Raw genomic sequence first — 23,342 nt, 5'->3', positions numbered from 1 at the left:
GAGCTAGCCACCCAACACAACCTCTTCCTGCAGGCCTCTTACATCCCCTCCCAGAAAAACAGATAAGCAGACTTGCTCAGCAGAACATCCTCTTACCTTCACGAATGGATGTAAAACAGGCAAACCTTTCTAGACATAGTCCATTGGTAGGGCATCCCTCAAGTGGATTTGTTTGCCTCCCCCCAGAACAGACAACTAAGCAAATTCTGCAGCAGGGATCACACTCCATCAGCCTGGAGAGTGAATGTCTTCAGCTTTCCTTGGAAGGGGATGCTTCTCTATGCGTTCCCCCCCTTCCCACAAATACAAAAAGTCTTTCTGAAAATCAAGAAGGACCAACCGAAAATCTTGCTGGTGACTCCCTACTGGCCAAGGCAACACTGGTTCCCCCTTCTTCACTCTTTAGCCAGGGGCAATCACCACAATTTACCCCACAAGGTGGATCTACTGTCTCAGCAAAAGGGATCTGTCATTCACCCTCAGCTGCAAAAGTTAACCTAACACTTTGGGTGATCAGCTTCTAATCCCTTACAGACAGGTCTATTCTGAGGATGTGCTTTCAATCCCAGGGGAGGCCAAGAAACCAACTACTAGAATGACATACCTATCTAAATGGGAAAGATTCACAAAATGGCGTCGTCTTAAGGACAGGGACCGTATGCAGGCAGACCCCACCCTAGTCCTTAGCTATGTTTGTGATCTCATTAAGTCTGGACTAACTTACTCCTCTATGAAAGTCCACCTGTCAGCCGTTTCAGCCTGTTTACCCTTATAGCCACCCCTGCTTTCCAGGCTGGACATTAAACTTTTCCTGAGAGGGGTACTACATATTAGACCACCAAGAAAACCCATCCCTCCTCCCTGGGACCTCTACTTCATGCTAGAAAAACTCACAGTACCTCCGTTTGAGCCAGCTAGTTCGGCCTCCTTACAAATGTGTACTTGGAAGTCTTTTAGTGACCATTTCTTCCGCTAGAAGAGTGTCAGAACTACAGGCCCTCATGGCCTGCCCCCCCCCCCCACACCACCTTCCATAATGACAGAGGTACCTTACTCACAAATCCTTCCTTTATGCCCAAGGTGATAAATGAACTATCCCTAAACCAGTCCATCTACTTACCTACCTTCTTCCCAACTCCACCCAACAATGCAGAGAGAATCCTTCATTCCCTGGACATACACAGACAGTTGAGACTCTATTTAGACAAGACTAAGTCCTTCAGAAAGTCTGACCAACTCTTTATCTCCTTTCACCCCAGGGCTCTGGATAAGTCGGTCTCCAAACAAACCATTTCCTGCTGGATTAGTGTCCTTTTTTGTTATTCACACCATGACAAGGTCTTACCTCAATGTGTAAGAGCTCACTCCACCAGGGCCATAGTTACCTCCAAGGCCTTTCCTCAATGGCCTGGACACAGCTTCCATCTTGGAAGCAGCTACCTGGTCTACAGTCCATACCTTCACCAAACACTACAAGCTAGACCAAGTCTCCAGGGCCAGGGCAGGCTTTGCCAGAGCAATCCTGCAATGATTCCTGGAATCCTCTACCTCCTCCCATTTATCCTCCTGAGCTGTGGTACTGTCCCATATCAAAGTGAATACTACAACATTGGAATAGAAGGACATAGAATAGTTGTGTAAAATCTTACCATAACCATAGATGCCCTTCTCTTCCATGTTGCAGTATTCCTTTCCACCCTCCATACCCCCTATGCTTCTCTTATTACAGGGTCTGGCCCCTGATCACTGCTTCCACCCCCTAAAGCTTATCTGTTCAACCTTACAGTGGCATTTGTTTCTTTTGTTGAAATCTTGTTCTCTCCACAGGCCACTCCTCTGGGCTTTAAGTTCTGAGGTCTGTGTGTGCCGACGTCACATTTAAGGACCCTGGTTTATGACCCTACGTGTGACATCCCGTGCACCTACAGCAGCCAGGCAAAAAGCTTTTGTATAGGAGCCGACATCAGATCGCCTGAGGTGAAAAATCCCACACCAAAGTGAATACTGCAACATGGAAGAGAAGGACAGCTATAGTTATGGTAAGATTTTACACAACTATTCTTTTCCCTTTTTATGGAGGGCTAGTTAAAAATCACCCATGATTAGTATGTTGATCTAAATGGTAATTCTGGTAACTTCGGTTATGCAGAGTGGATTTCATGGTTCATGGTTGGGGACATTTAGATAGCAATGATATGGTGGGGATTTTACGTTTGGTCAGCTGGACATTGAGTAGCTCAAGCAAGTCATCCTGCTTGGCCAATGTAAAGGTGTGATCACTTTTTATGTAAATGGAAACCCCTCCTCCTTTCATTTTTTTCCTTTTCTGAGGATGTTCTAAATGTGTGATAGGAATTGTAGCCTTGTACTGCTGGTTTGCTTTCTTCAGCCTTGAAACACATCTCTGTAACTGCTCAGACATCAGCATTGTTCAGGTCAAGGATAGCTTCCAGGGAGTGCAGTTTCTTTTTATGACTACTAGCACTGAGCAGTAGTACCTTTAGCTTGGCATTAGAAAGATTTATGTTGATAGGTCTGTTGGTTTGGCACTGCCTAAAAAAGGCACTATTGGGGTGGCTACTGGCTAATGCCTTGGCCAGTATTCAAAAGCGTAGTGGCGACAGGAGCAGACCATCTCTGGCAAAGCAGCATGGTCTGTCGACCATGTTGCCCCAGGCTGACAAATACTGGATCCCCCTTGGAGTGACGTCTGCAGCTAAGCCAATTATTGAAGTCAGTCATTTTCTATTTGTGTTGTGGTATCATTCCTAGTGAGGGTTGAATGGTGATCAGTGCAAGGCTCATACCAGCCTTTTACACATATTCGGAGAGGTCTATCTTGTCCCTCTTCATATAGTCTAGGGAGGTTCATCTCAGGTCATTCACACCCAAATGGACTATGACTGAGTCATACTGGTACTTGTGGTTGAGTGAACTGAGTGCCTATGTGATCTGGCAAATCCTGGTTCCTGACAGGCAACTAACTGTAACCCTCACTTTATCCATCCTGGCAAGGGGGGCATCTAATGGAGTATGCTATGACCAAGATGTTTGAATGTGTGGTGTTTCACTTTAGAGGCTTGCTGGTGAGACACTGATGTGTATGTTTATGTGTAGTGGTTGGTGCTGACTTGGTTTTGCTTGCATGTAGTTTCTGAGGCCAATGTACATGAGGCCTCTGAGGGTTTGATAAGTTACTTGCGAGTACCTCTGTATATATGGATTTATGTGTTGGGACCTTGTATAGTGAGGGAAATAATGTGCGTGCACTGACAACCTGTTTGCCGTTTGGTTTGTCAGTGTGTGTGTCATGTCACAATTTTCATAAAGCAGCTACAGCTCTCACATACTGTGTTTGTTTCTTTCAGGGTTAGGTGGATGTCAGTATACATAAGACAGTTGCTACATTGCCTCAGGATGCTCATGTCCATCAGATTGCCCGCAGAGATAGCAGGAAAGTACCTACCCATGGTTTCACTTTTTTTACAACATGGCTTTCATCCCTCCCATAGTACTAACACTACACTTCTAACCTTTATAGATACTGTTAATAAAGCCAGAGGTAAAGTCAAACTAGTTTTCTCCATATTTCTAGACTTATCTAAAGGCTTTGACTTAGTTTGTCACATCAAAGTTCTACTTCAAATGTCCATAGTAGGTCTGTCTCAGCTCACCCTTCTATGGTTCAAAAGCTACTTGTCCAGTAGGTATCAGTCAGTTAAATGGCACTCCACCCTCTCTTCAAACCTACCAGTCACCACCAATTAACTTCAAGTCAGTCTCCTTGATCCCCTCCTCTTTAACATTTTCACTAATACCATCCACAAAGCAGACCTCCCTAATACAATATGCAGATGACATCACACACATATGCACATCTCAAAAAAAATTATTTAGGAGGAAACTCTAACAGCCACTGAAACAGGGCTTTGTAACTCTCAATTCATGCTCAACCCTTCTGTCATGAAAAAAGAAAATTTAAAGTCCTGTCTCTCGATAATGCATCCATTGAAATCACTTCTCATAGCAAATTACTAAGGATTATAGAGGATGATCTGAAATTTGACCTGCATGTACAAAATTGCATTAAAACACTCACCAGAAACTAAGGATGTTTTACAACACCAAAAACTTTCTCAGCAAAGCAACTAAAACTACACTTGCCACTACTTACCTCCTCCCCTTTCTATTTTAAGGCTCACCCATCCTTAATAACTTGGAGGCATCACAAAAGTCAAAACTTGAACAAAGTGATAATAAAGTTGCTAAATTTGTGGCAAATACCCCTTTCAGAACCCACCACTGTGTAGCACTAAAAAGCCTAAGTTGGTTAGAACTACCCGTCAACTAACATACACATCTTCTTGCCACCTATAAAAATATCCAACATCCATCTGCTTGTCCAGCAGTAACTACCATTCTACACAACTATGTTCCCAATCGATCATTATGATCCAAATGACCAAAAACTCTTCTCTGTCCACATATCTATCAAATCTGCTGGGTATGGTCTGTACTCATACTATATTGTTAAGTCCTAGAACTCCTTACCTGTTTCAGTCAGACTGATAACCTCCCTCCAGTCCTTTAAAGCTATTCTGAAAAACTTTCTAGCCAAAATTTGGTTCTGTTCTTGCTCAACCTCAAGATAAACTGTGTTGCTAAATGTGATCAAGTACCTATTCATTCCTTACACCTCCTTTTACTCTCTTCTTCACTCAATTCCTTACTTCAATTAATTTTTCTCCCAGACTCCGTCTAAATATGCCATAACCCTGTTTTTTCTCTCACTTTGTATTGCATGTCCTGTGTGTATTACACTAAATTACCTTTAATTTCTATGTAAACTGGCTAAAATGTCTCTAAATATTAAATCATTGTCATATAGTTCATATCTATTCTTACCCAATATTTTCGCATTATGCCTCATTTGGTATAATTATTTAAACTGTAGATGTTTTTGTATTATTTTTGAAGACTGTAAAATTATTGTTCTTAAAATGTTTTTGTAATACTTTGGAGCTTTTCTGTCAGGGTCTCCCCTGAAAATGGGCACCTATCCAGTTGGACTTTCCCAGTAATTAAATTTCAGTAAATAAATAATACAGGTAAGTAGGAAGTACACAACTGTACTTCACTGTCTCATCTGCTGAAATATTGTTTATATGTCTTTAAACATAACAGTTTTCTAACTGCTTCACATCTTAACTAATGCAAGTTAGAAAAATGGATTTGAGAGAAGTAAACCACTACTGGCTTCATAGGATTCATAGGACAGTATGTATAATGAAAGCCCACAAAACAAGAGTGCACCACTGAAGGTAACATTTCAAACTGTGGCATTTTTTTCATTTGCTAACTGGATGTGTTGTTTCCTGCGTAATATTTTAATGATGAATTGTAAAACCTGTCTTTGGCACATGTATCTGCACATCACTTAATGTGGTACTGTAATTTATTCGTTCCAAAACTTAACATCATTAGCTTAACACAAAACAACAATTCTCCAAATTCGTACATTGCAAGAGCAGAGGCTACCTGAATTACTGAAATAAATTACAGTACACCATTAAGCATTGTGGGTTTGAAACTTTGGAGTACTAGAAACAGGTTTTAAAGCTGACCACTGAAGCTCAGAATACAAAACAGCTAGTGTGAACTGTAGGGCAGAAAAGAATAATAAACCAAATATGCTTACCACACCAAACTGCCCAGATACCTTCTTAAAGCATTTTGCTTACTTGGTCACCTGTGCAAATGTTTTCCTCTGCATATTCACAACTAAGTCATGGCAGTAAATGTTAATTTGTTGCCATTTATTTTTATATTAGAAAATGATTTTTAAATTGTGTATGTATTTCAACCCATGCCAGAAATAAGGGGTTGATGAACTATCTAAATTCAGAAAAGATAATTAAATGAAGTTATAATACAAATTAAAGTTTAAAAATTAAATAACACAGCTCAGTTTTAATAGCAGTAATGCCTTTGATGGTGAGTGGTACAGGAAAATAGCAGTGCTTTAAGGGGAAGAAGGACACTTCACAGACTCATAACACCCCGGGTGGGCTATTATTTCCCTTTAGAGAATGGGTGGCCTGTAGATCTCACCCTGAGTGGAGAATGAGTGTTCTCCAGCAGGATGTTAATATACGGGTAGTGCCCGCTGAAAAACAAGTCCACTGCTTCACGGCAGCATGTCAAGCTGCCGTAGAGCTCGTACTGAAAAAGCTAATGGCCGCCATTATTTTACGCTTGCTAAGCAGCACTTTTGCTGTTGAGTGAGTGTAAAATAAAAATGAAAAAAAAAATTAAAGTAAAAAAGTTTGTGTGTATGTGTTTGTCTCTGTGTGTGAGTGTATGCATGTATGAGTGGGAAAGAGAGAGACTGAGCTATTATGTTGTGCTCACTAAGCAGCACTTTGGCTGTTTAGCGAGTGTAAAAATAAATGACACAGAAAAAAGTGTGTGTGTGTGTGTGTGTGTGTGTGTGTGTGTGTGTGTGTGTGTGTGTGTGTGTGTGTGTGTGTGTGAGAGCGCACGTGCCTGAGTGGGGGAACAAGGCTCAAAACTAGGAACATATTTTAATTATTGCTCTTACAAAATTACAAACTTGCTTAAATAAAAGGATTTGTGTTAGCATGAATTTTCTGAAGAAAATAAAAGCCTGAAACTCAGATGTATGTCATTATTTAGTAACTTCAATCTCTAGTGACTGGCAACATACCAAACATTTTAGGAATAAGGGACCTAAAAGTAAAGTAAATACCTGGATATTTTTTAAATGTTATATTTTTGATGCAAAATGCTTCTTCCAACACCAGTTAACATCTACTGCAGCAAGTTTGAAACATTAGGTGGAGGAACTATTTTACATCAAAAATATATAAAAAAATATAGTAATAAAAAAAAATTAAAACAACAATTTTACAGACAGCCCATTCTCTAAGAGTAGTAATGCCCTTCGGGGTATGTGTTATTGTGGAAATAACGCCCTTCCGGGGATGTAGAGGTCTTCCTCTCGCGGGCTCAAGCCTCAGAACACTCCTAGGTGGGCATTATTTCCACAAAAACGCACACCCTATTGGGCTTATTGCTTGCATAACACCCACCCTCTTAGGCATTTATGTCCTCTCGGATGTGAAACTGTTTATCAGGACACAGTGCAGTATTGCTGGATGTGCTGTATGTGGCTGTGTCAGACATTGACAGGCAAGACATCTGTCTTCATAGTTTTTTGACTTACATTTTATTGTGAGCTGCCATGCTGTATCCTGCCTAGCAATGTTGGTGTCATGCCATTAGGCATTTAATCTGTACATATTTATCAATGCAAAGATGGACTGACAAGGTGAATAGCTGTACACGCTTAAACATATGTCTCTTGTTTGTGATCATCTTTGTATTGAAATGCATTCATTATTCATACATAATTAAATACTTTGATGCACACTAGTTGTTTCAGATGTCTTAATACTGAAGAAATCTTGATGGTTTAGGACTGCTTCCTTTGAAGGGATATTTTAGTGCCACTCTGTTAAGGCTGAAGTGCATAACACAAGCAGAAGATTATAATTCATGGTGGAAAGGGATGATGATCCAGGGAGGGTCTGTTCACAAGGAGATAGTGGGATTTTGGATGCAGATCCTTAAGGAGAATAATAACTAAGCACAATATATTCATAAAGCTGCAGAAAGTTTTCCAAGAACTAAGCCAACACAGGAATGAAGAAAATTGATTTTACTAACAGGGATGACTGGATGACTGCTACTAGGGATACAGAAAGTATAGACAAGAGGGGAATGGAATTTACTGGAGAAAACTAGCAAAGGAACCAAGGTATTGGGCGCAAATAACTGGAGAGGGAAAGTTAATAGAATGGAATGAATAGGGTTACCATACATCTGGGTTTCCCTGGACACGTCTTCTTTTTGGGATCCTGTCCGAGTGGTTTTTGAAAATTCTGCGACTTGTCCGGGTTTTTCAAAAACCTGGACAAATCGCAAAATTTTCAAAAAACAGAAGTCCCTATTTCAGCGGGATTGTCCCGGGATCGGAGTCCCGCACTGCTGGTTACAGTCCCGGCAAAACAGCCTCTGCTTTGTTTTTTTTTGTTTGATTGGCCCGTATTCCGGTATACCAGCCAATCAAAAATTTGCAGAACAGAGCTCTGTTCAATGCGGAACTGCTTGATGTTCCGCATTGAACAGAAGAGGGTCTGCTGTGCGAGTTTTTGATTGGCTCGTATACCAGTATATGAGCCAATAAAAAAAAAAAAAAATCGAAAAACGGAGCTCTGTTCAATGTGGAACTGCTTGATGTTCCGCATTGAACAGAAGAGGGTCCACTCATATACCAGCATACGGGCCAACCATGGAGCTAACTGTCTTTAATGTGGAACTACTATGTTCCGAATTAAAGACTTTTTTTTTTTTTTGGTCTTCACCTAGTGTGAAAGACTTTTTGTCCCGACCCGGCCAGTCAAGAATCTGGCAACCCTAAGAGGACGAAAAAATATTGTGCTGGTGTAATACCAGCAAATATTTTTTCGTCCTCTTTTTCGTATAACCAAATATGGTAACCCTAGGAATTAAGCCAAGGAGAAATTTGGACTGCAGGTTAGGAACTGATTTTCCTATGAGGAATTGATATTGGGTTATATGCGAAGAGAAAGGGATATGAGAGTCCTAAGTGAAAGACTGACTCTGGTAGAGTATTTAGTTGTGTAGAACAGAAGCTCTGTTAAAAAGTGATAATTAGTAGGGCATGTAAAATATTGCATGATAACTAGAAGAATCAATCAGAGGAGGCTTGAAAAGATTGGAAAGAGAGACTGGAAAAGTAAATTATAAGGGAATAATGGCAGGACATAAGTATGGCTTCCAAGTATGCAACAAAGTCCAAAAGGGTTAGGAGTTTTGCTTGGAAGTATTTGCACAGATATTTGTATACCCTAAGCAGACGTCAAAGAATTTTTCCTTGGGTAAATAAAAATGTTGGAGTGTGATGGGATAGAAAGAGGTAACTGTGAACCTCGTTTATGTACTCTGGAACAAGCTACCCATCTATGTCAAGCAAAGTTCCTCGTTAGCACACTTCAAGAAAAATCTTGATGAGTGGATGGAAAATAGGAAATACACCCCGGGATCACTTCTGTGGCTCTGCTCGACAGAGGCACAGGAAATTAACTTTCTTGGGTGGCGTAAGCCAGGGAACCTTGTTGGTTAGGCTTACTTAGGCCCTTGGGCTGATAGCCTAGTACCTACCTATGAACCTATGGGGAGTGTATAGAGCTGGCAGATTTTAAAAATTCTATTCAGAGTAGTCTATCAGAAATATTGGGGATAGTAAATGGCTGTACTAAGGAAATTATTATTTTGACCTGGGACACTTGATCTGAATTGCCTAGACATAGAAAGACCTTATTAATTTCAATTCAGTTGGCTGCCAAATAAAACAAACTAACTAGAAAATGGAAATCAAAATCTAAACCAGATGTATTTGAAGTATTAAATATTGTAAAAGAGATGAACTGGAAGTCACATTCTTTAGAAAAGGGAAATAAATTAAATAGAAATAAATGGAATTTGTGGGAACACAGCATGCAGAATAGTGCTCATGAGGAGCAGGCGAAGGAGTGAAAGGGCAGCAGGAATTGAGCAATTTTTGTAATGCTGGACTGAATGACAGTAATAAAATTAAAAAAATACATATATAATGTATAATGTATGTAAATGAAAAAATGTTACTATGGTTTGTTTTCTTTTCTTTTAATGTATGTGTGTATATGTCTTCAGTGATAATTTAATAAATGTGTTTACAAATTACTAAAGAAATACTCAGTCCCCACTGCTCACATATTTAATCTAATTTTTTGTTCTTCAGGGTGGTTTCTCTTATGGTCTGGCTTCTAAACCAGTTCAGGTTTTGTATGGACATGATGATGAGGTCACATGTGTTGCAATCAGCACGGAGCTAGACATGGCAGTGTCAGGGTCTAAGGTAAGAGTATATTTTAAAACATAAACTGAATTTTAGCATTTTTAAGACCCATATTTAAAATGTAAACTGGATTAATGTATGAGTTATGAAGTATGTTATATGTGTGACTTATAGTCCAGAACTTTCTGCTTATTTCCTATGAAATTTTGAGTAACAGGATCATTAGCTTACTTTTTTCTGTGGTGCTGCCAAGAACCTTATTTCATGGAGAAACAACTAAGAAATAAGGCTGCAGTGAAAATAGCATTAGGCACAATTTCATTGAATGTAGATTATTTTCTTTCTTGCTAGCATCCACAGCCGGGGGGGGGGGGGGGGGCAGTTGATAGTAGTGGCTCTGGGCAGTGCCACCACAAATCTACTAGATGTGGCATCCCAGTAGATCATCCTTAAGGTCCACAGGGGATCTCCAAGAAGGAATCATGTCATGCTGTCAACAGCAATTGAAGCAAATGCAGATAGACCAAAAAACAACTTTCAGCAAACCAAGGAGGTAAGTATTTTTACAAGAGTCATGTCCCCTTAGCCCTCCTTGTTGGGAGACACCCCCCAAAATTTCTCAATACCTACTCTGTGGTTACACAGCAATATAGAAAAAAGACACCACTGCCCCTGAAAGTTGTTTCAGCAACATTTATTCTGTCTACCTTGCAAGAGATGGATTCTGTTAGGGTAAAGAAGTCCAGGGAAGCAAAGAAGACTGCTGTACTTTTTGGTCTTTATTCTAAGGATTCCTTAGTCGTATAGAGTTATTGGAATTAGTCAAAGCACTTGTTGACTTAAAACAAAAGTTACCCATCCAGACAAGCACATACTGTACTCCAGTGGAAAAAGATGCCTTAGGGCATTTTCCCAGGTAAGCCATTGACAGCTTCTCTGATGTTAAGGGCAGAGGCAGGCTCAGCAGTTCAAGTAAGGTCCCTGACCTTGTGCTGGAATATGCTTCACCTCTGGCCAAGTTCTTTTCAGTCTCATCAATAAAGCAGGTCATGCATTTCTTGTCACTGCATATCCATCCTTTGAGGACTCTTTTAGTAGGTTGTTAAACAACTGGGGGTTTAGCGATATGTTGTGCAAAGAAATTGGGAAAAATATCACAGCTAAGAACTCCTCTTGGAAGAACCATGATGGATTGCCTGCTTTGGCTCACAGAGAGTGCAAGAAGTATCTCACCTCTTGGTGTAGTATGTGGACCTTCAGCCAGCACCAGTGTGCATGTTGCTGCTGCAGCCTTTACTGGTAGCACTTTTCCCACTAGCAAAGTTTATTGTATCAAGATAAAAACTTAATATTGGGATTTGTGATGCTAGAAAGTCTGTTGGCCATGGACTTTCAGCTTATGCACAGCCTGCCATAAAGTATACCACGTGCAATAATGGGGAAAGCTTTAGAAAAACTTGAGAAATATCAGAGGTAACTAGAGCAGCTTCCTTATTCAAAGACACTAAAGCAAGATTTCTCAGAAATTTCTTATATTATGAGGAGGTGTGCCATCAATCCCTGAGGTGGTCATTTGCCATTACGGACATGCATTCCAGGGTAGCCACTACAAGAATAGTGGTGAGGACGCATGCTTGATTGTGTGTCTCTGCATTACCTGTTAATATTCAACAGAAGCAAAATGCTCCCTTTGACAGTAATAACCTGTGTTGCATTCAATTTAATGATTTCCTTAAGCATCTCACGAAGAGAGATCAGGAAGTCCCTCCTGTTATTCAAAATTAAGAGAATGGTACTTTTCCATATAGTTATTAAAGAGTAAATGGAAGCAGCCATTCTGAGTCACATTGTTTCAAGTCCACACTTTGTCCCACATTTAGCACTAGTGCTCTCATGTGCACCCTTCACTATAAAATCTCCCCATGACCAAACAGCTTTTATTTCTGGGGGCAGGGGATTGGGGGGTTGAGGTCTTTCCCTGCTATCTTTCTATGTCAGATTGAAGAGGTTAGGGGTATTTTTATGCAGAAACCACAAGGGAGATTAGTCCCACAGACACTTTCTCTTCAAGGTCATACAGTCCTTCAGTTGCTAGGACTTGAATAGCTGCTGATTATTTACCAAATGTTTAGCTCAATTGTTTGCATACTTCAGAAGGCAAAGCATTACCATTTTTCCCTATATGATGGTTTGAGTTCTGCAGAAGTAAGCTGACATGTCATCACTCTGGGTATTGCACTTTTTGCACTGTTTGGGAATAATGAACGTTTCTGCTATACCTGAGAAGCCCACTTTAATAACTTATCATTTTAAGGAAGCTGTTCTCATCAGAAAAGAAATTACTTCATATCTGTGTGTGTTAAATGAATACAGTTTACTTGGTGCTAACAACCTTTCAGGAAAATGTTCAGCAAGGCTTCTTGAAAGTCAGGGGGACAGTATTACAGTGCTGTCTTACAAAAAGACTGAAGGAGGAACCAATTTTAAGCTATGCAGATAAATTTTACAAATTTGGGAATGGACTCTGCAGCACAGTCTTCATCTACCAGCAGCTCAGATTTGAGGGTTATGTAATCAACTGGCAGGCACACTCAGCAGCAAGGTAAGTAACTTTGGCTCACAACTGGAAGCTAAATCCAGAAATATTTTATCAAATTACACAAATGTAATTTCCATCTGCTACTCACAACAACAGTCACTTCAAAACATTCTAGTTGAATGCTTGGAAGGTAAATGCCTTCTTTCAATGCAACAATACATTGATGCATGCCTTCTCTACTTTTCCCTGAATCCAGAAATTGTTCTTCAGAGCAAAACAGGACAAGCCAAGTCTGATTTTGATTGCTTCCTCTTGGCCTAGACAACTTTGATTTTCCCTTTTAATGAGCGTGATTGGTTTTCCACAATGGGCATTACCTTTGCACAGTTATAGCTAACCCTGAAAGAGGGCAAAACTGTATAGTCCAACCTCAGATCTTTGATGAGAGGGAGGTTGGCATAATGGTTAAGATATTTGCCTTGCAGACACAAAGTGCGGGGTTTGATTCTCACATGGGTTAATTGTCTAGGCTTAAAATGGCCCACAAGGGTAGTTAGCCTAGTACTAATCTATGAACCTATGAGTCTGTAAAAGGAAGGAGTAGAAGTTTGTTTATTTATTTGTTTGTTTGTTTATTTATTTTTAAGAATAGAAGTTTGATTTCTTATAACAGTCCATTATCTTTTCAAGTTCTAACAATGTTAAAGGAAGTTAAAAAGACCTAATATAAACTGATCTTGTATACAAAGGAGAAGAGATTTGGTTCATAGACTGTCACAAGGTCTGAATCCTCTACACTGTCACCTACTTTCTAGATTATTTAAATTACTAATTCAGATCAAAATTTGGCTTTTTGTAGAGCTATTGTTTATTTTTTTTTTTGAGTCTAAGAATGCTAACCAGCAAATCCACAATTAGCAGTTCATCCTTCTGTAAAGGATTTTCATAAATGATTTTCCAAGAAGACATACATCTCCCCCTTACAAATAGAAATTTATGTAAGAGATGGACAGCTTCACCTTTTTGTGAATCAGCAGATTTAGCAGAATAGAAATTGAAGTTCTCTTATGAAAGGCACTGTTTATAGTTGATGTTACTCCTCTGAGAATGATTTTCATTCTTCTTAGTGCCACAGAGTGAGAGGGTTTCACTAAAAACAAATCCATTTTTCATTCTGAAAGTAGTTATTTCTAAGGCTGATAACCATTTCAGCTGACTTTTCTTTGCAGACTCTCCAAATGATTGATAGGACCACCAGTGCTCATTGATGTTCGCTGATAGCTGGCAGTTGTGATCTGAGAAAGATTAATCAAATAATTGTGTTATTTTAAAAAGGGATAGATAGTGTAGAAAAAAATAAGCATGTTCTTTCTATATTCTTTGTATTCTGTATTATCGTTTGCTAAGACAATTACAGTAAACTCTTACAGGCATTGTGTGAGCTCATTGCACTAGGGCAGGAGGCAAATAAGTAGTACATTTCAGAAATGCTTCCACACAAGATATTTTAAAAGCTGCATCATGGCCTGCAGTGTGCACCATCATAAAACTTGTAAATTGGATGCACTGTGGAGAGGTGGAACAAGGCTTTTAAGTGCCCTCTTCTCATAGGTGTGAGCATGTAAACTTACAGATATTTTAATTTAAAGTTATAATGGAAACTGACCCAAATATTTTAAAGTTGTAATGACCATCCCTGAAGAAGCTATTACAACAGTGTTCATGAGTACTTACTATAGTAAACGTGTCAGTGGAGAACATGTAGCACACTCATTTCTGGTGCGTATGGCTTTGGGCTGTATTCCCACACCAGGTAAATTGATTGCTGACATTGCAGTGTAGCATATGTGGCAACCCCTAACCGGGAAAAGCCGAAAGACACAACAAGCAGTGTAGCATATGGGTGATGCTTCCTTCCTAAATGTTACATCTTTCAGACGAGACGTTAAACCGAGGACCCACCTGCTTGAGTTGGTGGTATCTCACGTAGATGTAAAAGATCCCACGGCACCTGTCAAAAGGAGTAGGGGGTCTTTTATTTATATACAAAAAGAAAGCCTATTTACAGAATGTTTACATATTTACAAATATTTACAAATGTATAGATATACAAATCTGTTTAAACATATTCATAATTTCCTTTACAACCATACTAAATTTTCATCCCTATTAGACTCCCACTCCTTTTTCCATAACCACCATAATTTTTGACTTGATATTGTTGCTAAAAACTATTTACCATAAACAAAATTTCATTTATTCTTTTATTCCATAACATAAAATAACGTTATCTATTCTTTTAACATATACTTTACTTCTGTTGTTATAATATCCGTATTTAATCAAATCCATGGTTATTTTATCCACTTCTTTTGTAACTTAAACAAATCTTATTTACATTGTTTTCCCCGTAACCTTTTTACTCTTTTCTTACAAAAACATGTTACATAGTTTCTTCTTGACAATGTAAACATATTCTGTCATTTTTCATTTTATATGGCATATTTCCTTTTACTGGCAATTTATCTGTTACCAGTCTTCACAAAAAATCTTGACGTTCTACTTTTTGATTTCACCATTGGCTTCTTATTTTTATAGCTTTAATTTTTTTCATCTGTTAGATTTTTGTTATACTCACATTAGGAAGTTTCACTGTGATTCCTATCATAGTCTTCTGTCCTCACCTTTCCCATCTCCTCACCTGTGCTCTTTGAGGAAATACAATTTCTGAGACCTAAGTATTTATTTCTTTTGAAAATAAAGTCTTGCTGGGCTACTTCAAAAAAACTATTTTACACAACTTTGCTGATGAATCTAGCAAACTAAAAATGCAGACTATCACTTATTGTTTGTTAGACATAGTAGCCACTAATAGGCCTTAAGGACTTCTTTACCTACAAGTCTTATATTCTGTCTTTATCAGCCACTCCCCAGGACTCCGGGAGTAACCAGTTTCACCAGCCATCATTTCTAGTAATTCACTTTCACCTAAGATCAAGTAACTTGCAGTTGTAGACCTTGGTCATACTAGAGGGTTCTTCAGTCTTATTATTCCAGAACTTAATTATTCCTTTTCCATCTTCCACAACTTTATTTTATATCTTCATAACTATCATCACCATGTGTTTGCATGCTGTGTTCAAAACAGAATCAAAATCTTTTAGTAAGCAAGAATATAATCCTGACCAAGACAACTATGGTATTGTCAACTAAAGAGCCAGATCAGTCATCCATCATAGTCCTTAGCTGTACAGAAAGTCTTACTGACACAGCTAGGCAAGATTTTACATCCCATTCTGAAATTCCAGAAAATGACAGCAGAGAGGACAGATTTTTATTTCTTAAAGGAATTATTTTTCCCCTCAAGTGTAACATCTTATATTCAAAAGTGGAAGGCATTTCTTTCTTGGAATTCTCACTAGGCCTGGATTATGATTGTCCCATCCCACGATTATTGGACTAAGTCCTTTATTTGATTTTATTTAAGGATATTAATCCAGTAATGTCTGTGTAATCATCATTATCAGTTCTACATGGGGCCTAGGTGTCTGGTCAGCTGTTGTTCCATCTCTTGATTTAGAATCACACTCCTACTTTCCTCGGCAGTCATGTCATTAAGGTTTGTGTATCAGATGTAGTTCCCTGTTTACCATCAGCTTTTAGCACATCTTCTGCTGAACCCTTCTTTAAAGGAGTTCTACATTTGAGACCTGTAAAAAATACATACTTTTCTTCCATTAATTTTTGAACTTTGTGTTGGAAAAAGTAACTTTATTACCTCCTTTTCAGTCTGCAGAGACAGTGGAATTAAAATAGCTTTTGTGGAAGGCATGTTTCCTCCTAAATACTACATCAGGAGGAAGAATATCAGCATTAAATGCCCTGTTGTTTAAATCACCATGTTTTATTTTCCATAATGAAATCTCACTCAAGATTAATCTTTCTTTCATGGTCAGGATATCAGCAGTATCTGTGAACTGCCCGTCTTTTATGCAGTCTGTCAAAATGATTGCAAACATTGTTTTACGTCTGCTGGATGCACATGTATATCTCCAATATCAGACTAGGAAAACAAAGTTAGGAGGATTGTTTAGCAGCTTGTTTCATTCAAGAAAAGGAAAGAAGACCTTCAGTTGAGTAAGCTGATACAGTCTGAATGGCTGGCCCTTTGCATTGCCATTTGTAAAGACAAGTATAGTAAGTCTGTTGATGTTGAAGTCCTGCTTAGGAATCTACACAAATTGTTAAGATTTACTGTCACAGTGATCTTCCTTAGAGTTGTTTGTTCAGTTGTATGTAAGATTACTTTACCATAGTAGTAAATCTTTGAGAAGTGGTCACTATAGCAGTAAAGCTATCTTCCCTCCATCCCACTTAGTAATTCCACATAATTATTTATAACTGTTATTGGGTTTATTTCACAGTTGCTTGGCATTTTACTATAATGATTTTGTTTTTTTTAGTATATTAGCTTGCCAAAAAATCACAGTTCCCTACAGAAGTTAAAAAGTCTGTAAAGGTCAATGGACTAGTCCACTTACCATGTAAACAGATCAAAATAAATAAAAACTGCCTATATATGAACATCTTGCACACCAATGAAAGTTTTGTGGTATGTTGGCACAGGACTACTAAATCTTTGTGAAGAATCCTGTACTTCTGATGAAATACCATAGCCAGAGCTTTGACCCATGAAAAACTCAACCTTCCTCTTCGTGTACAGAACAATTCATTTCTTAAATGTCTGGCTAAGCAACCTAAACCACCTTTAGCAGATAAATAAGGCACATTGGTGTAACAAATTCATAACCTAAAGTAGCTCCCCCAGCTGTAGAAAAAACTTGCAGTAAATTGTCAAACTAAGTTTCACTTTTGCTGTCTGTGGGGTAAACCTAAATAATTGGATGTTTAGCCTCAAATTCTCCCTTGGTCTGTCTTCTGTTGCCCTCATGAAAACTAGAGGAAACTTTGAATATGATTTTATTGGCTAGGCTTGTAATAGTCTATAGACTGACTGCCTAGTACTTACCTGTGAACCAGAATGAAAATGCAGATAAGGTTAGTGTAATTCAAATAATATGATTTACTGTTGCAATGACCACTCCTCAAAGATCTTCCGTTATATATTATGTTATGGTATGTATCTTTACACAGAACTCTACCCCAAGTTTGCATCTCTGTTGAGAGTACAGGTGCAAAGAACCAAAGAGAATGAGAAACATAATGCAATATAAGACAATGCCTCCTTCCACCCACGTGATTACATAAGCAGAGAGCAAGACCACCTTGCTTCCCCTCAAGAAATAATGTCAGTGCTGGGAGACATTTTGGCTCTAGAAATGTGGCACAGAATGTGATTTACTGTTAAACTCACCTTTCCTTGATAAAATGCTGTTAATATTGAATACCTTACCCACAACTGTACTTTCTGTGGGTATAGCTTTGAATTTATGGAGAAGCCTGTTCTAGGTATGATTATGGATTGTCTGTCAGAATAGCTTAATTTGTGGAACCCCCCCCCCCCCATCTTCAGATGAAAATCATTGAACCAATACCTTAGGCCCAGGTGATTTTTTTTTACTTCTAGAACTTTTCTTGTTCTTATATGCTAGACAGTTGTGGACTTGAACAAACTGCAAAACTTCATAAAGGCCATGAAATTCAGAATATTGATGCTTTCATTTCTTTTACGTTGTTGATGACCCTGGACATGCATGTCAGCATATCCCTGTTCAATGTGGCCCCAGGAGATTTTTCAAGTTTAGAGTTTATGTACCATTCTTTTTGGTTTGGGAATGGGCTTATCATGAAATATCTAACTCTAGCTTTTCTTATCTTTGCTTTCAGGGAATTTACAGTCATTCTTAAGTTTATGATTCTCTGATTCAGGCATATATCAGGTTTTCACTTGTTTTAGCCACTTGGAAATAACCTTAAACAGAAAGAAGGCTAATATAACTTTCTTGAAACTTCCTTGATATAGAAGCTTTTAAAGGGGCATTCCTGGACACATTCTCTTGCAAGTGTGTCATTGCCAGAATCTGGTAGTTGGCATAGAGGGTTTAGGCTGTTAGCTGTAGTTCCTGTGGTACAGGGTTTGATTCCCTCAGCCATCATTTGCTTACTGTGTGGCCTTGTGCAATCCACTTAACCAAGTAGTGCTTGGAACAACTGACAATTTGGGCTAGGCTGCTCAGTGGCTCCATGGACTTCAAGCTGTGTAACTACATATGAACCTGTGAAGTACATGGTTCAGCTTTCAGAAATGAACATGTCAGCTTCTGTGTTCCAAAAGACACCGGGATTTATGGTCTCCTCTAAACCTATGTTATCCAGTGCTGGCCATGCATATGAGAAAGGTTTAGTGGTGTTTGAAGAACTTGTGAGATCAAAGCTCAGTCATAGGAACCGATTCATCCACTGATTTACTGCTGTGAAAAAAAAAGATTTCCTCTAGTGGTGCAATTAGTCTGTCATTTGTTCCACCTTACTGAACACAGTAAATGACAATAAATGCTTGAGTGTGCCTGTGGAGACCATTACAAAAATCTAGTAATGCATGGAATGTGGTTTCTTGCTCGCAGATACCTGTGGATCAGTCAGAAAGAGATGCTGGCAGTGCATCTGACCCTGTTTGCTTTTCAATTTATTCTTAACCTGGGAGTATTATAGGTGGTGACAGACTGTAACGGTGATGTAGCACATCACAAAAAAGTTGAACTCAGTCTTTTTCTCTTTGTAGATAAGCTGTGCTACTTTGAGAATTTGTTCTTCAAATAAAATAGTCTTCTGGTTGTCTGTGCTCCTTCAGAGAGTAATTTAGTGGACTACCTGTGCAGATAGTTACCAATATTCTGTTCTGTATGAGGGAATAGCCAGCAGGAACTGTGCGCTTTGAACACAACATTGAGTCTGTCACATTTTTTTGCCCCTCCATTGCATGCCTTCCAGCTGACCATCCGCTGCTATCCCTTCCTGTCACTCTTAACTTTAGTGTCCCACCCCGTGCGACTGGGACCACCTTAGCTATAGGCATGTTCAGAAGGGATGGGGAAATCCAGAGCACAGTCCCTAACACATATATGATGTGTTATCTGCATTGGATTTTTTTGGATACTATAACTGGATGAAGCTGCTTCTGTCACTCGCATTATCACATGTAATGTAATGTCAGTGAACTCCAACCCTACCGTCTGATGCCAAATTGCATGGCAGTGTGTCTCAAGGTGATGGCATGCTCCCCATTACTGAAGAAGTGACAAATTGCAGAAAGACATCCAACCCCTCCTTCTCAACCTGTACGGACAAACTGAGAAACTGCCACTCCTCCTCCATCATCCCTGGCTCCTTCATTGACTGAGTCACTAATCAATCTTTTGTTGTCTGGGTCACAGTCAGGGCTTCATCCCTATATGCCATGGAGCCTCAACATCGAGGTCTCTTAGAAGTAGAAAAGATTGCATGCCAGCTGAGTTTGTAATTCAGACATTGTGATGCAGGCATGCCTTCTACCAAGAAAGAATAGTGATTAAAGGCCTACCCTCCATTTATGGATATTCCTCTAATGACACTGACTGTTAACAACTCAAGATAAGGTATTTCAGCAAGTCATCCCCAACTTCTGTGAAATCATTCTACAAAGGAGCCCTACCTGATGCTCTGATTTCCAGTTTAACTGTACCTTCTCTGATTGCCATGCTGCCACCATAACTATCCTCTATCAATATTATTTAAAGCTGTTACCTCAAATGTATGCAGGTAACTTGGTATTTATTGTAAATGTGAAAGTATCTCAAAAATTATTCCTTTTTCAGCTAATTGATTACTTATACCCTAGTGCCTATACTATACTTATATATGACTTACTTATACCCTAGTGCCATAATTAATGAAAAACTGTTAAATTCTTATGTTTTGTCTCCTATGTGAATGTAATTCCTACTCTTAGTTAACAGACTCCTGAATAACGTATCACCTCTATAATTGCTGTTCTTCTTATAATCTGCTATGCTTATTACTGTTATTGCTTATATCTGTGATTTGGAGCTTTTCTCCCCGGGCCTCCACTGAAAATGGACACATATCCAGTCGGACTATCCTGGTTAACAAATGTAAAATAATAAATAAATAAATTGAACAATGTGAGAATAATCCTAAATAAATACCGCTTTAGTTGCCTTCTGGAGAAAAAGTAAAAAAGTATTGGGTTCTGCTAAATGTAACTACCATTGCATGGCATCTGACATTATGCATTTTCATTAATGTGTGACCGTATTCTTCTCTGGACTGTAGAAGTAGCAACATATTGTTTTTCTTGATTTGGAGTAAACTCTCTTGGGAAGAAGTTGATGGGTTGCCATAGTGACTGATGAGACTGTTCAGTGAGTGTTGGTACCCAAAGGCTGGTATTGTTTGTCCAGCACTAAGAAACAATAAAGTAAATAATCAGGAAAAATAAGAATTTCAGAGATAAGAGTTGTATTATTAGTGTAAAAAATTACTTTGGAAGAAACTATAGCACAACACAAATTATGCTGAAGACTTTTAAAAATAAGGCCATATACATTTTAAATTAATTTCCTTAGAAAAAGAAAGGAACCTACACAGCAGGTTGTTCATGAAAATATGATGGTTAGGCCAATATGTTTAAGCAGAATTTACATTTCAGTAACATGTTAAAAGTAACATTTTCTTCTGTTCATAGGATGGAACAGTAATTGTTCATACCATTCGTAGAGGGCAGTTCATGCGGACAATCAAACCTCCCTGTGATAGCTCCTTGCCTGTAACAATGATGAATATTACTGTTGGTCTAGAGGGACAAATTGTCATTCAGAGCACAATTGAAGGCCGGTCTTCCTTAAAGGTGAGATGATCCTTTCCTTGTTTTTATTTTCCTTTCAGTCTGTGAGCCTTTCGATCATTTGCCATTACAACACAATATACAGCAGTGTCCTCATTGTTAAGCTAAGTGCATTTATCTACATTCATGTTAAGTTGTGTGTTTTTGCAAATTTTCAATGAGAAAGTGTCTTGCAACACATGCAGCAGTTTATCACAGATTATTAGGATTATTATCAAAGAAGGAGGCAGACCTCTCAACTGTCCACATTTTCACTAAATGTCCAAATTTTAGATTCATATTTTTGATCTGTTTCTCATAAAATTTGTGGTTTTCTGGCAAATCACTGAGATGATCTTAAGACTGAGTTCACTAAATAATGACAGACATTTGATTTCAGATTTCATATCCTTCAGAAAATACATTCTAGTAATAATCAGTTTAGTCTACCAACTTTCTAAGTGTATAAAAGCATTATTTAAAGTCTGTCCCTATTTTGGGGTTTTTGTCTCCCCATTACTTTAGGCTTTATCCAGATTTCTCATCCTAAGAGGTTGAGAGGTGTGGAGGCAGACTATTTCGCATTTTCATTATGTTAGTAAGCGGATAGCAAAAAAGCCTGTTAACAGAATGTTCATCCAACTCACGACATGTTAGTTTAGGGCAGAAAAGATGCGCGGTTGGCAGTATTGGTCTTGGTTAGATCCAAGAGACACTTCATCTTTAGAATTGCTCTTACCCATTCCTATTTGTGAACTGTATCAGGATAATATCCTTATTACCAGTCACTCTGAATATGTGCTGCTTTGTCAGTTTGCTAAGCTTTGCGACCACATTGCTTTGTTCTGGTTCAGGTTTTGGCTGGGGTGCCTTCTATGTGATGCATGCTACATACTCCCCCTTTGTCTGTCAGTTTTTGACAGGTGCTCCTGTTTTCTGGCATATAGGTAAGCAAATTGATGATCCTTCAAATTGTCCATATAGATGTTTGTGTGTGTGTGGGGGGGTGCATCCTGCAATAAACTGGCATCCTAACCTGGATTATTTTCCTGCCTTGTGCCTATTGCCTGCTGGTATAAGTCCTAGCACCCCCACCCCCATGATCCTGAATAGATGACACTTGTCTCAGGAAATTAATAAGTGATTGAATAATTCTAAAGTCACAAAATGTGTTACTTTATCAAGGGTCCTGGCCAGAGTAGTGCCGATAGAAAAGAGACTGTCTTTTTTTTTTTTGTAATCTGTCACTGCTGTTTGTCTGGTCACTGAATTGTTAACCATGTTTACAACTTTGTAAGCTAATTTATTTGATAATTGTATATTGCCAATGTATATAATTTTCCTTTTTATTGTACCGAGGAGCTTTTCTACCCGGGCCTCCACTGAAAACAGGCTCTGTATGGCCCGCTGGACTTTCTTCGTTAACAAACTGCAAATAAATTAATTAATTAAATAAATATGTTTCCTACGAGTTGTGTTAACTAGAAGTTCAGGTACCTCTTTGAATATCAGCAGAAGGAGCCTTTGTCTCAATGCCTTGAGCATTTCAGCTTTAGAAAAAACTTCTGCACTGTTGATTGATGTGTATGGAAGGCCTATAGGAAATTCCTTTTCCAACTTCCTGTAAGTTATCTCTAACTAGACAATCGTTCAGGAACTAGGGGTCACTTCTCAGGCTTTTCTCAGGCATTTGGCACAAAAAACTGTTTCAGAATGTTTGGTTTTGTTTTTGTTTTTATTAGTCTATTTAGTTTGTTTTTATGACATGAATTGTAATAATGTTCTGGATCTGCATCTGATGAATTTGTGATAGAAAAAGTGGAGTTGGTAGTGCAAGTTTTTCAAGTGAGTTGCTTCCTGGGTCAGATCATAATACAGCATAAATCCTTCTGTCTCATTTTAGAAGGGATCACCCTAAATCTTTAGTAGGTCACTGAGGCCTTGGAAGGAAAACACAAAAAGGCCAGGAAGATATATTGATGTCTGTTGTTTTCTTCCTTGTTGAGGTCATCACCCTC

General features: G+C 38.7%; 1 protein-coding gene across 1 annotated transcript in view; it reads left to right on the top strand.

Moving 5' to 3' along the window:
• Positions 1-23,342, top strand: part of NBEAL2 (neurobeachin like 2) — a 3,059,867-nt gene that overhangs the window by 2,934,064 nt on the left and 102,461 nt on the right. Inside the window, exons 51-52 of the mRNA XM_044066003.1 lie at positions 9,887-10,003; positions 21,187-21,348. Coding sequence (XP_043921938.1) covers positions 9,887-10,003; positions 21,187-21,348 — 279 coding nt within the window. The remainder of the gene's footprint in view (positions 1-9,886; positions 10,004-21,186; positions 21,349-23,342) is intronic.

Source organism: Protopterus annectens, chromosome 3.part0, assembly GCF_019279795.1.
Source record: "Protopterus annectens isolate FY-2018-M chromosome 3.part0, PAN1.0, whole genome shotgun sequence".
NCBI lineage: Eukaryota > Metazoa > Chordata > Ceratodontiformes > Protopteridae > Protopterus > Protopterus annectens.
This window is presented reverse-complemented; position numbering and strand designations above follow the sequence as displayed.